The sequence below is a fragment of the Colletotrichum spaethianum genome, assembly GCF_022836535.1.
Source record: "Colletotrichum spaethianum MAFF 239500 DNA, contig12, whole genome shotgun sequence".
Lineage (NCBI taxonomy): Eukaryota > Fungi > Ascomycota > Sordariomycetes > Glomerellales > Glomerellaceae > Colletotrichum > Colletotrichum spaethianum.
The window spans coordinates 815,271-828,427 of record NW_026054782.1 but is presented as its reverse complement, the minus strand read 5'-3'; the positions used below and the strand labels follow the sequence as shown (position 1 = coordinate 828,427).

Sequence of the window (13,157 nt, the reverse complement as noted above, 5' to 3'; positions counted from 1 at the left end):
AAGTTTGCAATCGCTTTACTGTTCACCTTTATTCCGGTGTACTCGCCATGTGGACTTGGTTGAAGAAATGGCGCCGAGACGGACAGCCAGCTAACTGAGCACAGCACATAGATTGTCTAGCTTCTCCGCCACCGCCGCAGCCTCCTCTGCCAGTGCATCACAGGGCACAGATAGGTAATAAGCATCCAACGAGGCTACTAAAGCGTATTGCGACCGCAATCAATGGCTTTGTGAAAAACAGCTGTCCACCGATGAGCTCCGCCACAGAAATGGCAGAGTTCGCCGATGAGACCAAGAGCGCTTGTGCGGCCACAGTTCTCAGCGTATTCCCGGAAATTTGCCCTGATTTCCTTGAAGAGACGGCGGCAAAGTTTCAGTACAATGCGGACCAGGCAATCGACGACATCCTGAGCCTCACCGAGAAAGGCCAACCATACCCGAAGAGATCTTACTTCAAGAATCTCAAGCGAAAGCGGGAGGGGTCAGAGGATCCAGATGAAGAGGCCAACATTCGTCGTACTTACGACCACCCTAACCGGGTAAAGGAGTCGAACCCACAGTATATAGCCATGGCGTAAGTCCCCCATTCTTCATTCTCGGCCATCCCGGACTTTGGACATACATGGCCGTATGAAGCTCGGTGGCGTCAAATATCTCAACAAGCAATGGTAGGCAAGACTAACATCAAAACCAGGAAAAAAGTGCTGAAGCAAGAATTTCCACGTGCCACTATGAGTGGCATTCTCAAAGTCTTTGCCAGCAAGAGCAACCAGTTGCTGACAGCACACATTGCTATTGATATAGCTGTTGTGAACCTGCAAAATGGTTCGCATGAGAACATTCCGGACGGCTTCTCGCTCAAAAAGGCCCGAACGCCAATGGACCCCGAGTATATGGAGAATCGACTGGACAGCACCATCGAAATCACGGACAACCCAAACGAAAAAAGAGCTCTGCAGGAACTGCGGGCTGCTCGGAAGTTGCAGCTCAAGCGCATCAATGAAACAATGCAGGCCGCCAGGGAACTTCACAACTTTGATTCAGCTAAGGCGAATGGTACTGTCGTAGAATGTGGGTGTTGTTTCGACGAGTTCGCTCTGAACCGCATGGTCAGCTGCGAGGGCCCAGAGATTTTTCATGTGAGTACCCTTGCTCCTTGACATGCCACAGTGCGTACCGCTAACGTCACCGAGTTCTTTTGCATGAATTGTGCACGTCAGAATGCTGAGAATGCCGTTGGTCAATCAAAGTATGAGCTGGTCTGCATGTCAATGGATCAATGCAAGGCTAGCTTTTCCCACAGCCAGCGTCGGATATTCCTCACCGATCAGCTTGTAGCCGCCTTGGATCGCATCGAGAACGAGGCTGTCCTCCGAATGGCAGGCATCGAGAACCTGGAGAGATGCCCCTTTTGCCCCTACGCTGCTGAGTACCCGCCGGTCGAGACTAACCGAGAGTTCCGGTGTGACAACCCAGATTGCCAAAAGGTCAGCTGTCGCCTCTGCAAGGAAGAAACGCATATCCCAAAGACGTGCGAGGAGGTCGCACGCGACAATGGTATTGGAGCTCGGCATGAAATCGAGGAAGCTATGTCTGCAGCACTGATTCGCAAGTGCAACAAATGTAAGTTGTGATTTGTAACCCACCTCATCACTATAGCTGTTCTTGCTACGTGTTACTAACGTGGCGTACCCTAACTAGGCAACACGCCTTTCATCAAAGAAATGGGATGCAACAAGATGACCTGCACCGCTGCCAACTGTAGGAACATTCAGTGCTATGTCTGCTCCAAATCGTGCGACTACAGTCACTTCAACGATGTGAACAGAGGCGGAAAGCAGGGCAACTGTCCTCTCTTTGACAACGTGGATGCACGCCATAACGCTGAAGTGCAGGCTGCAGAAGAAAAGGCTCGCCAGAAGGTCTTGGAGAGCAATCGTCTGGTGGACAAAGACCTACTCAGGTTCGACATGCCAGGAAACAAGCCTAGCCAACCCAACAACCCAGTCCCAGACCCCAGACCGGCAGGCCGCCAGCGCGGACGACAGATGCCACCGAGGCTTGTCCAAGCTCCTCTTGTGCCAGCAGCTCAGCCACGAGCTGCTAGCCAGCCAGTCGTTGCACGCAATGCTTTTGGTCATCAAATCCCACAGGGAAATATTGGAGAGTTTCAAGGTCATCCATACTACATCCCCCCGGGACGCCAACAGGATGGTGCTCAGATTCATCCTCTGTTACCGCAGTATTATCCGGTCCCCATGCACGTCGAGAACCTGAATGGGTTTCCGGCATGGCCACCTGAAGACCCTAATTACGCCTACGGAGGTTTCCAACCACCTCCCGTGATGGCAGACGTACAGCATCATTTCCCTGTTCCACAATACCAGCCCCAACCTCAACAGCCGCAACCACCAGCGCCTGGACACTCGCAACGGCTTCAACCTATGCGGGATGCTGTGAACTGGCAAGGTGAGCCCGATCCCATCTGGCTGGCGAACATGAACCAGCCCTATCTAATGGGACTGGGAGCACCGGCTGGACCAGGCCATGGGGCCGGACCTGAGCCTGCACCGGCGCCGAGGAGACTGAAAAGGCAGAAGCGTCGCAACAAGAGCGCACGGCAGCCTCCGAAACCCCTGCCAATACATCAAAATGATCGACAGCCAGAGCAGATGCAAACAGTCCGACAGGCGCAGCAACATGGTAGGAATATGGAAGAGCAACAAGCGCCTAGGCTTGAGGCTCAATCTCTAAGCGCTGCCGCCCTGAATCCCGATAAGCAGGACGCGCAGCGAGCTCGTAATCCTGTAGCAAAGGAGCAAACTCAGCAAGCTCAGCAGCAGGCACAGCAAGAAGCAGAGCGAGAAGCAGAGCTAGAACACCTAGAGCAGCAAGAGCGAGAGCGAATACTGCTGGCCTTGGGAGTTCAGCCAGTACACGACCAAGCCCAGCAAGCCCAACTTCAACCCGCCGGCGTTGAACTGCCTGGCGACCACGATTTGTACACTCAATGGAGACGGAGCATGGTGGTTCCTAAGCGCGAGGAACACCGTCGTGCTATACAAGCCGAGTTCGCCGGAGGAGACGTCGGTGCTATGGGCGTCAGAGAGCAAGGCATTCGAGGAATGGTACCTATGGAACATGCCCCGCTCCAGATCAACAACGTCAACCCCAACCTGCTGGTGCAGCCGCCAGCTCCGGATCGTCCAAACTGGCTGATGCCACCCGCCCAACAGGAAAGGGCCCCTCAAGAACCGTTGGTCCGGATGACTGCTCTGCGACGAAGAGCGCGACAAAGAGCGGCAGCCGCCGGAAGAACCAAGGACGAGCCTCTGGAGTTGGAGTAACCACCTTTCCATTCCCCTTTTGCTTCATTTTGCGTTCTTTTCATCGACACGATACCCGAGACGCCTGGCAGTACACGGCAGAGGCACTGCCGCGAGGCCCACATCATTGAATCAATATCTTGGAAGCAAGCAAGCATATTTGCGAGCGAAGGTTGCCTCGATTTGGGAGGCGGCACATGGGTAAAAGCACCGAGTTTTCCAACAAGGAAGTGGCTTTTGGGGGTTTCGAATTCATTTCTTAGCAGCGTTCACAGCGTAGCATCGAGCATGGCATGGCGTCAGGGTCCTTTTTCTCTACCAGGTTGTCATTGACGCACGCGGGGCAAGGTACCGCAAGGGCGGTTAGTCTTGGGGAAGGCAGGGTATCTTAATTTGGGTTGTCATGATAGGGGGGCCTCTCTTGTGGCCCCTTGGTGTAGGGTAATTGTAATCATGGCACAAAATACAAACGGTCGTCAGGCATCCATCCATCAATGAGCGAGCGTGTCCGGTCTAGCGTCCCCGGCCGAACTTCTCGTGCCACTTGCCCTTGCTGCCCGTGTTCTTGAGGTTGGATATGGTCTGCGGCTCTGTCTGGGCGACGAGCTCAATGGTCTCGTGGACTGTGGCGATGGCGCCGAGACCGACGGCGGGGGTGTCTGAGCCGGGTGGCGTAGAGGCGTGAGGGGCAAGGAGGATGAGCGAGTTGGAGGTGTTCTTCTGGAGGAGCTTGTAGGTCCTGTCTTCGGCCTTGAGAAGGGCTGTTGTGGGGGTGGAGGTAAGTGTGACGCTGTGATGTGTGAGTATGTGAGCACCCTCTGGCGGTCCAAGACGATGAACGACAAGGGGAAGGAGAGAGGACGCGGCCAAGTAAGATCAGGTATCGTGATTAAGGGCGAGGGGCGATGTGGACTGACAGACCGGGGGGGTTTGCACAGGACGGGAGGGAGGGAAGTGAGTGAGCGAGTGACTTACACCGGAGCATCTTCGGCAGCCAGCATGGCCTCGAGCTCGGGGGGAAGCTCCATGAGCTTGTACCCGCGCGAGTCCGGGGCATGGGTCAAGGGGATGCCGGCGTCTTGGGCGGACATGGCCGGGCGGGTTGGCTATGTCGAGGCTATTGGACACTATGGTTTGGGGTTTGGCCGTGATTTTTGATAGCCAAAAAAGGTCGGCTGATGGTGGCTTTCGATAGTCGAGAAGCGCACGTGTACTGGAGATGGGCAAACGTCAACGGATTTTAGGTTTTGGAGAACAAGGAAATAATGGAAGTCGAATCAGACACGGTCGAATTGGTGCGGGGGGGAGGGAACAAGGGCGCCGCCGTGTGAGGCACGGGCCTTGAAGATTTGGGATGCAGGAGCGGGCGTGGGCGGGAAAGGAGGGGTTCCTAGCTGCGTTGCCTTGCTCGGCCAAAAAAAAAATCGGATCGAATTTTGGGGGGTTTCTATTGGCCGAGCCGAGCTCTCCATTCGCGCGACAGGGGTCTGGTGGGACAGAGGGCCTATGATTGGACAAAAAAAGGATCCGAGCTCTGGTGTATCTTGTTTTAGTGCGGCTGGTTGCTGGCCGTAGGGAAGGAAGTTGGGAGTGGACGCGTCCCGGGGCGATAAAGCGGGTCGCGGTTGCATCTGTTTATGTTGACCTCACTCGCAACTTTCGGGTATCGTATCGGTGAGGGTGGACGCCACCACTGTACTGTGTAGCAACGCGACGGAGCGCTGACGCACCGCACGCCAGCAGCACGCAAGGTGAGACCAGAGGACGACGAGGTTTTACCCAGCCCTCAGACAGAGTACACGTGTAGATTAGGAGGGACGACGAGATGCTGCAGACCGGCAACCCGGGCGCATCCATTCAATCTGCACTACACTTCGCCCTGCATCTGCACCACGCCGGCATCACCCAGTCAGAGCGGCATCTGGTGAAAACTCTCTCCTGGCAGATGGAGAGATAAACAGAGAGAGAGAGAGATAGTAGTGTGTGTGTGTGTGAGAAAGATCAACCGTCGGTTTCACCAACGACCCGAAGGCGGGCGGCATCGCACATGATTCACGGTTGATGGTATGGTTGCTCGAGTAGGTACGGGGGCATTACATGCTCATCCACTCGCTTGTTTCTTATTCCAAGTAAATTTTTTTCCCCAGCCCACGACTTTTCCCCCGCCTCTCTACATCGTTGCCCTGCTCCTCCTGCTGTGTTGTTGTGCGTTATCTCTTCGTCGAGGAGTCAAAAAGGTCTAGCCCAGGTCCACGTCCCGGTTTCGAGGCGTTCGTCGCTTAATCCCTCCCCTTGTCTTGCAAGGCAATGGGTTGTCGTCATTCTCCTGCCACTTCCCCATCACTCTCGATCTTTTCATTCTCTTTGTTCACCCAATCCTGTACGGGAGTGTCGGTGAAGAGCAGCAATCAGGCAGGCGAGAGAAATAAAGAGACCGATTCATGTTCCACTGCGTCGTCGGGGCCTGCACCGAGATCAACAAAGGGTTCAACAACAAAGGTAAATTAAACCTCAGGGATCTCTACGGATACGGTTAATTGTGGTGTACCCTTTTTTTTTCTGGTTTTTTTTTTTGGTTGCTCCCTCTCTCCCTGCCTGGCTGACCGACCGTCGCACCTTACCAAGGTAGGCACAGGCACCTTACCAGGACTCCTTTGCCTTAACAACCTTACACTAGATTGGGCCTCACCTCTCAATTGCAACAAACAACAAACAATAACACAGCGGACCCACGGGCCACAGACACTGCAACTGCGACTGCAGCCCAGCCCAGCCCAGCCAGACCCCAGCTAGCCAGCCCCCTCCATACTGTACCCACCACACCCACTGGGTACTCGCACTCAGTCACTCACTGCTTGCCGCTGTTGCGTTGCGCTGCGCTGCTCTGCTCTGCTGTCGCGCTGTTGCTGTCGCTGTTGCCGCTCTCTACCTGCTTACTGCCATAACCCACGGACACTCGAATCGACCCCGGCCGAGTTCAACGCCAGCCAACTCACACCGACACCGACATAGATACACGATAGTTGCTGGCTTGCAATCTTCATCTGTCCCATCCGTGGTCGCGCTAGCTAGCCTGGCAATCTGCCTACTTTTTTCCTCACGCTCTTTTCTTTCTTTCTCTCTCGCCCCTAATCATCTTCTTTCTTGGCCTTGGAACTGCTCTCCCGTCTTGTTTCGTCGCATCGCGATCGATCGCCGCTGCCGCTGCCGCTGCCGGCCTCGAATCATCTCGACCGCCATTCGACCTCAACTTGGGGAGACCGACTTGCGCCCGACGCGCTCGACAAACACATACAATCGCGCCTACATCACACTCGTTTACCAAAATTTGCAGCCCCTTGCTTCTTTTTGTTCCTCGTGTGATTTATACAGCAGCCAGTCAGCAATGACCCAGGCCCATTGAACGAGACCACGCGACCGACCGACCGAACGACCGCATCGCTGCCAGCCCCGAAAATGGTTCGTGTCACGGAAGAGCTGGCTCTGCCCGCCGAGCACCTCACCCTCTACCACGCCGCCGACCCCCTCCTCGGACACCTGCCCGTCCTCCTCTTCCACGGACCCTCCACCACCGCCAACTACACCCTCAACAGCTCCCGCGTCCAGATTCACGTCTACAGCCCCGCCGGCTTCCAGTCCTTCCCGCGCCTCACCATACAGCCCAACTCCCCCTTCTATACCGTCGTCAACCACCTGCCGCGCGAATGGCAGGGCGACGAGGTCTACCGCGGCCTCGCCTTCGGCCTCTTCAAGTACTTCCAGGAGCTGCCCGAGGTTGTCAAGAACCACCTGAAGAACACATACCCGACTACGAGAGGCCGCCGCCCGGGGAGCGGCCCGGCCCTGTTTGGCGAGCAGCATGCCGCCGACCTCGCCAAGAACATGATCAAGAGCGAGAACACCGCCGAGGTCCTCGAGACGCTGCACACGGCCCTTCAGACCCAGCACCTGAGCAATGTGGACGTCGACTTCGTCCTGCCGCCCGGCTCCATTGTGCCGCTGCAAACCGAGGACTTGGAGGAGGTGCCCGAGGACGAGGACGAGTTTCTGGACCCGACCCTGCGCCAGTATGGGGGATACACGCCATTGGTGAAGCTGCTGGGGGATCCCGTCTTCCTGCCGACGTCGAGGCTACGGAGAGCGCCGTCCAAGCCCACCTCGTTGAATCGCGGCAAGTCCTTCTCCAAGGACCAGAAGGTGGATCTGAGGATGAAGCTCGGAGAGCTGGTCGATACCGAAGAGAGATATGTGCTGAAGCTGAACGAGCTGGTGAAGCACATCGCCGACGACTTCAGACAATCCGCGAGACAACGCGACCCGAGCAGCCTGAGCCCTTCGGAGGAGGAGCTTGAGAAGCTGTTCCCCAGGTCAGCGGACAGGATATTGCAGGTCAATTCGGCCTTCATGGAAGAGCTGCGTGAGATCATGGACGAGACCGAGGAGGAGGCCGTCAAGGACATGGAGGTGACGACCGTTGCGCTGACGGGCTCGAGGATGGGATCGCCGTCCAAGGCAAAGGACCCCAGCGGCGCATTGGCAATCGCCAGGGTCTTTCTCGAGTGGTTCCCCAAGTTTACCGACTGCTACCAGGACTACATCCGCGCGAGCCAGCACTTCCCCACGCTTCTCAACTCCTTCCTGGACCAGCAGTCGAGCTTCCGCCAACGGGTCCTCCAGACAGGCGAGCAGACTGTCCGCTCAGTCCTCATTGAGCCAGTTCAGCGTCTTCCGCGCTACAGCCTGCTCATCGACCAGATTGTCAGCTGTCTTCCCATGACACACCCGGCGCTGCAGCCGATGCTCAAAGCGCGCGACATCATTACCAACATCTGCTCCATGGACGAGCCCATCCCCGATAAGCCCCAAGTGACGAGCCGCCTGCGAAACATGGTCGAGAGTTGGCCTCTCGATCTTGAGCCTCAGGGACGACTCATTCTCGCCGCTGACTTTGTCGAGCTTCCCGCTCCCTACCGCTTGCTGGAGCCTCCAGAGATGGCGGAGCGTGCAGGCATCTTCCTTCTGTTCTCCGATTGTGTAGTCATTGTCAAGAAGCTGGGCCCCAAGCCGATGTCCGGCAAGGACCTCCTGCGCGAAATCGACAAGCCCTCGGCGGCTGGGCTTCTCCTGTCAATGACGAACGCCGCCAGTGGCCAGCCCTCCTACGAGCTCGCCTTCACTGGCTGGCATGGCCTTGCCGACGTGCGCTTCACCGAGTCGACAGATGGCAAGCTCATCTGGATGACCTCGACACAAGAAATGAAGGGAGCGCATGCCGGAGAGTGGGTCACAGGCACCGCCGTCACGTCGCGGTGCTTTCTGCTTGAGGAGACTTTTACACGAGCATCAAAGTGGTCCGAAGATATCGTCAAGGCCCGCGTCGAGGGGCGGTTTTCGGAAAAGGAGCGCGAGAACCCTCTTGGACCCTGCGTTCAATCAGGATGCCGGAAAACAACCTCGGGATCTTTGCTGCCGTCTTCCAAGAGGGCGCCGATCAGCTCATTGACGGTCGAAGGGAGCCTGCGCCGATTCGCATCGTCATTGACCATGACAAGGGCACGAAGGGGGCCCCGATCGGCCACTACGGCGTTGAGATTACGGTCAACGTCAAGTGTGGCGACATGAAGAAGGTCAACATGGTGACCGCTGGCTTGAACGGAAGACAATTCTCGGACGATGTGGCGTTGGATGACTTTTTACCCACGCTCACTCGACGAAGTAAGATCGCTTGCCCAGCAAATTGAAAAGGATGCTAACCATATGAGCAGTCATCCAACTACTCGGCATGCAATTCAGCGTATCCAACATGAGACTGGCGCCCCCGCTGGTTTCGTACTATACCAAGGTTCTCAAGGGCCTCCCTCTCATGACCAGGGCGGAGAAGACGAGATCTTTCCTTGCTTCATCGCCAGTCAAGGGGCTCTTCTCCAGCATCTGGGGTGGCTCCACCAACGCGGAAACACACGGTTCGCCTAGGCACACCCGAACGCCCGTGACCAACGTCTTCCCACCGCCGGTTTCACGAGCAAACAGCGAGGCGGGCTCTGTCTATGGCTCTGCCAAAGGCAGAGACGGCATCAAGATGGGTGGTGACGACCGCCCCGAGAACCCGCTTGTGCGATTGGAGCAGACTTTTACTGGATATGTTGCCAGCCTGCAGGCCCGCAAGGGCAGCATCGTCGGGAGGATGCTGTTGAACCGGTCTGCGGCCGACGAGCTTCTGGTCAATGACCTCTACAATCGGCTGATCGAGAGTCCCTTTGACCTCGACGCTTCCTCCGAGCTGGGCGCTGATGTCATCTTTGTCGCATTCGAGAAGTTTATCCGCATCGCTTGGGGCGAGCAGATGGGCCCGATCATGACGAAGCAGACCCTGGACACGCTGCTCGAACGGATGAACCGACAAGTCCCCGGAAACTTTGCCGACTTTGTCAATTTCATCTTCAAAGAAATGGCGCCGCAGAACCAGAGGGCGTTTACGGCTTTGATCAAACTGCTCGCCGATTTGCTCGACGGCTGCGGCAACGACGGTGATAGGGGCATTCTGACAGTGTCGTTCGCGGAGCTCCTTGTTTCGGATGGCACGGCGCAAAATTACATCAACCTCCTGGACCGCCTAGTGGACGATTGCGACAGGATCTTCGATGACGCTGGCTTTGGTGTCAACCTCACTGTTCAACAAGCGTTCGAGTCCATGAACTCTCGCAGCGGCAAGTCGCACAGTGGCTCGCTGACATCAAACACGTCGTCTATCCGGCGCAAATTCGGCTTCGACTCTCTGCTACGACAGAACAGCAAGAACGACTCGGAACGTCCGTCTGTCTGGCGCACGCTTAGCAAACACAGTCGTCACCCCGCCTCTGCAGATGCTGCCGCCTCGAGTTCCAGTTTGTCCAAGATGACATCGTCACGGGCAAGGTCTATCGACTCGGGAACACAGCCCGGGCCCAACAAGCTGAGGAGACCTGGTTCTCGAGACAGGCCGCCCATCGCCGGCGCATTCGACGAGGCCCCGAGACCGACCAGCTCCCATCGACTCGACATGCGCCTGGAGACCATCGGCGAGCCCGACGTCGAGGCGGCGCCGGTCAAGTCTTCCAAGAAGAAGCGCCGAAGCTCGCTCTCTGATCTGAGAAGCCTTATGGAGGCAGCCACCATCACTGACCCTCGGGAGAAGATTGAGGAAGCCTTGATGCCGCTGCGGATCAACAAACAGACATCAGAAAAGTTCAACTCGACACCGCGAGTACCGTCACCATCTAGGATTCCGATAAGCCCGACATCCCATAGCCTGCGGTCCCCTCGCATGGTCTCCCCTCGCCAAAAAGAGAACCCGAGTCTGCCAGAAATGTTCTCGCCGCCCCCGCCCCCGCTTTCTGACCGCGAAAACACCCCCAGCCGTACGCCCAAGGGACATGCTAGAGGCCTGTCTACATCCAACATCCCGACCCTGAGGCCCGCTCGCCCGGTTGGCACCCAGTCGTCCGACGCAGTCCCGCGGCCGTCCACGAGTCCCGGCAAGCCCCAGGCAGTGGGAAGCTCCGTCTCCAGTCACCCCAGAAGCTTCGGGAGCGGCTGCAGACGGAGAAGAAGGCAGTGGAGGATGTCGACGCATCGCTGAAGTCGGAGCTCTCCAAGATTGCGGAGGAAATGTCGAGGGTCAATTCGGGACTCGGCACGCGCACCAACACGGTGGACCTCCGCAAGCTTACGGACTCGGTCAAGACGCTCGAAGAGCGGATCCCGAGCATGATGGCGGAACTAACGGACCGTCAATCCATCATCCAGCGGGACATGGAGAGCACGCTCAAGGCGTCGGAGACCAAGGTCAAGAGCATCGATCAGCTGTACAGAGAGTCAACCGCGGAGAACGAGCTCATGTACGAAAAGTTCAACAGCGAGCTCGGCAAGATCGTCAAGGCGCTCAAGGGCAAGGGCAGAGAGGACAAGGAGGAGCTCATCCGAAGCCTGCGGGAACACAGCGAGGAGACGGCGCGGGTCAAGAAGGAAAACGCGCGGTTGAAGAGGGAGCTCGTCAGTCTCCGGACGATGATGAAGGGTGCCGACGCGTGAGCACGAACGGATCAAAACCGGCGAGGGAGAACGTGGAGCGCAAAGGGTACAGGACGAGCGTGTATAAGACGGCGGGATGGGCTTGTGGCGTTTTTTTGGGGGTTATGCGTTGCGAGCGGGTCCGAATTTCGGGTGTACCACTACTGCTTACCGGACTGAAATTTTTTTTTTTTTTTTTGCACAAAACTCCGGCCTAGGAACGGGCTCGGAGGAGGATTGGGTGGGTCTGAGCAGGCAGTGGGCAGTAAGCAGGCAGACCGGCAGACGGCCAAGGTAGAATATGGGATGGGAGGATCATTGGGCTTCGACTGAACGGATGGATGGATGAATGGAATGTGTGGCATGTGGCATGTCTTGTGTGTAGAGAGCACTGACGGTATGAACTGTACGGTCTGGACAGCGTTGTCGTCGGAATACGTGTATGTCGCCGTACGGACTGGATGAATAGAAGCATAATAACGGATCCATCTTTTGGGGGCTGTGATGCGCTGAAGCGATCTTGGCGATACAAGTTGGGGATGTGCCATGGGCTAAGGAATTGACGGGACGTTTATCGTGTGTCCAAGCTCGCTCGTGGCCGCGGGCACAGAAGACGGTGAAGACGGGGAACGGACCCGGGCCACGTGCAAGTGCTTGTCACGTCCCGTCACCGCTCCGGTCCACGGACGCCTCCGTCCTTTTTTTCTTACAAGCCACTTGGGTCATGAACGGTGGTTTAAGCAGGACGTTAGGCTTGGGCTGGGGGTCATTGGGCTCGGAGGCATGCTATGCTGTATGGATTTCCTATGTATTTAATATATGTACACACACCGCCCAGACCCAACGGTTCGACCCCGCGCTACCCCATGAAGAACCAGGCCATTACCTAAGCACAATGGGATGCGTGCGAGCAAGGCCAGGAACTCGAGGGGAGTGGGAAGTGGGAGGGGAGGGTTTGCTGGAGGCACCAGGCGGCCCGTGCCCATTGTTTCTCGGCGTGTGGTACCTGGTCTGCCACTTGAAAATCGCCGAGTCGACCCCTCCCTCTCAGCCGTTGTTGGTGCGGTAGGTAGCGTTGCGGCGGGTTGAGCGGGCGTTGGCGGGCGGCTTTTGTTTCAATGGTGGGCAGCCTACGGAGGTACGCTGTAAACAACCGAGAAGAGTGGCGCCGGGGGGGAAGGGGGGGAACAACAAACTGGTATTTTTCTGGCCTGTGAGAGAGAGAGAGAGAGAGGAGAGCCACCCCAAGGCATTGGAAAGTGGGCTGTGGCTGCCTTGCACCTCTTGAAAGGGTCCACTTGCGCGTCTACCTAAACGGTCAGGGAAAACGACCCCGCCAAAAAGAAAGTGAGGAACATCACCAGAGACACCGCACACAACTCACAAACACGCCCGCACACACACACACACACACGCACACAACCCACCGCGGAAAGTCCACACCACACACCGTTCCGTCGCACCCACCGCCTTCCTTCCTTCCTTCCTCTGTCTGTCTACCTTGACTGTCGGTTGAGTCAGCGACGGACCTCTTTCCACCTTTTTTTTTGTGTGGCTTCTCTTACTCTCTCTATCGCTGTCCATACCTCGGCCTTACTGGTCAACCTTGCGTGGAACCAGATCTCTAATTACTTTTTTGCTCTCGCCCTCCCCCTCCCCTCCCGACACAACGTCACGATTGCTGGCGCATACGGCTTGCTGTGAGAAGCCGACGCACTCGACCGACACCGCACAAAGACGCCAAAGACGACCGACAACCCGCCGGCGGAAAGCGCGTGTGGA

The 13,157-nt window shown here is 56.8% G+C and overlaps 3 protein-coding genes across 3 annotated transcripts; 2 read left to right on the top strand and 1 right to left on the bottom strand.

Annotated features, from left to right (window-relative positions):
- Positions 1-269: 269 nt before the first annotated feature.
- On the top strand, positions 270-3,347 carry ColSpa_05556 (E3 ubiquitin-protein ligase RNF216; the record flags this gene model as incomplete). Its single annotated transcript, XM_049271768.1, has 4 exons — positions 270-574; positions 695-1,139; positions 1,221-1,623; positions 1,702-3,347. The coding sequence occupies 4 exons, from the start codon at positions 270-272 to the stop codon at positions 3,345-3,347; spliced, it is 2,799 nt and encodes a 932-aa protein (XP_049127725.1).
- Positions 3,348-3,839: 492 nt separating this feature from the next.
- Positions 3,840-4,417, bottom strand: ColSpa_05555 (uncharacterized protein; the record flags this gene model as incomplete). The annotated part of the gene is made up of 2 exons (XM_049271767.1): positions 3,840-4,116; positions 4,302-4,417. 2 exons carry the CDS (start codon positions 4,415-4,417, stop codon positions 3,840-3,842), a joined length of 393 nt encoding a protein of 130 aa, XP_049127724.1.
- Positions 4,418-6,782: 2,365 nt separating this feature from the next.
- Positions 6,783-11,396, top strand: ColSpa_05554 (Rho-GTPase-activating protein 5; the record flags this gene model as incomplete). The annotated part of the gene is made up of 4 exons (XM_049271766.1): positions 6,783-8,713; positions 8,764-9,041; positions 9,092-10,854; positions 10,875-11,396. 4 exons carry the CDS (start codon positions 6,783-6,785, stop codon positions 11,394-11,396), a joined length of 4,494 nt encoding a protein of 1,497 aa, XP_049127723.1.
- Between the last annotated feature and the right edge of the window lie 1,761 nt (positions 11,397-13,157).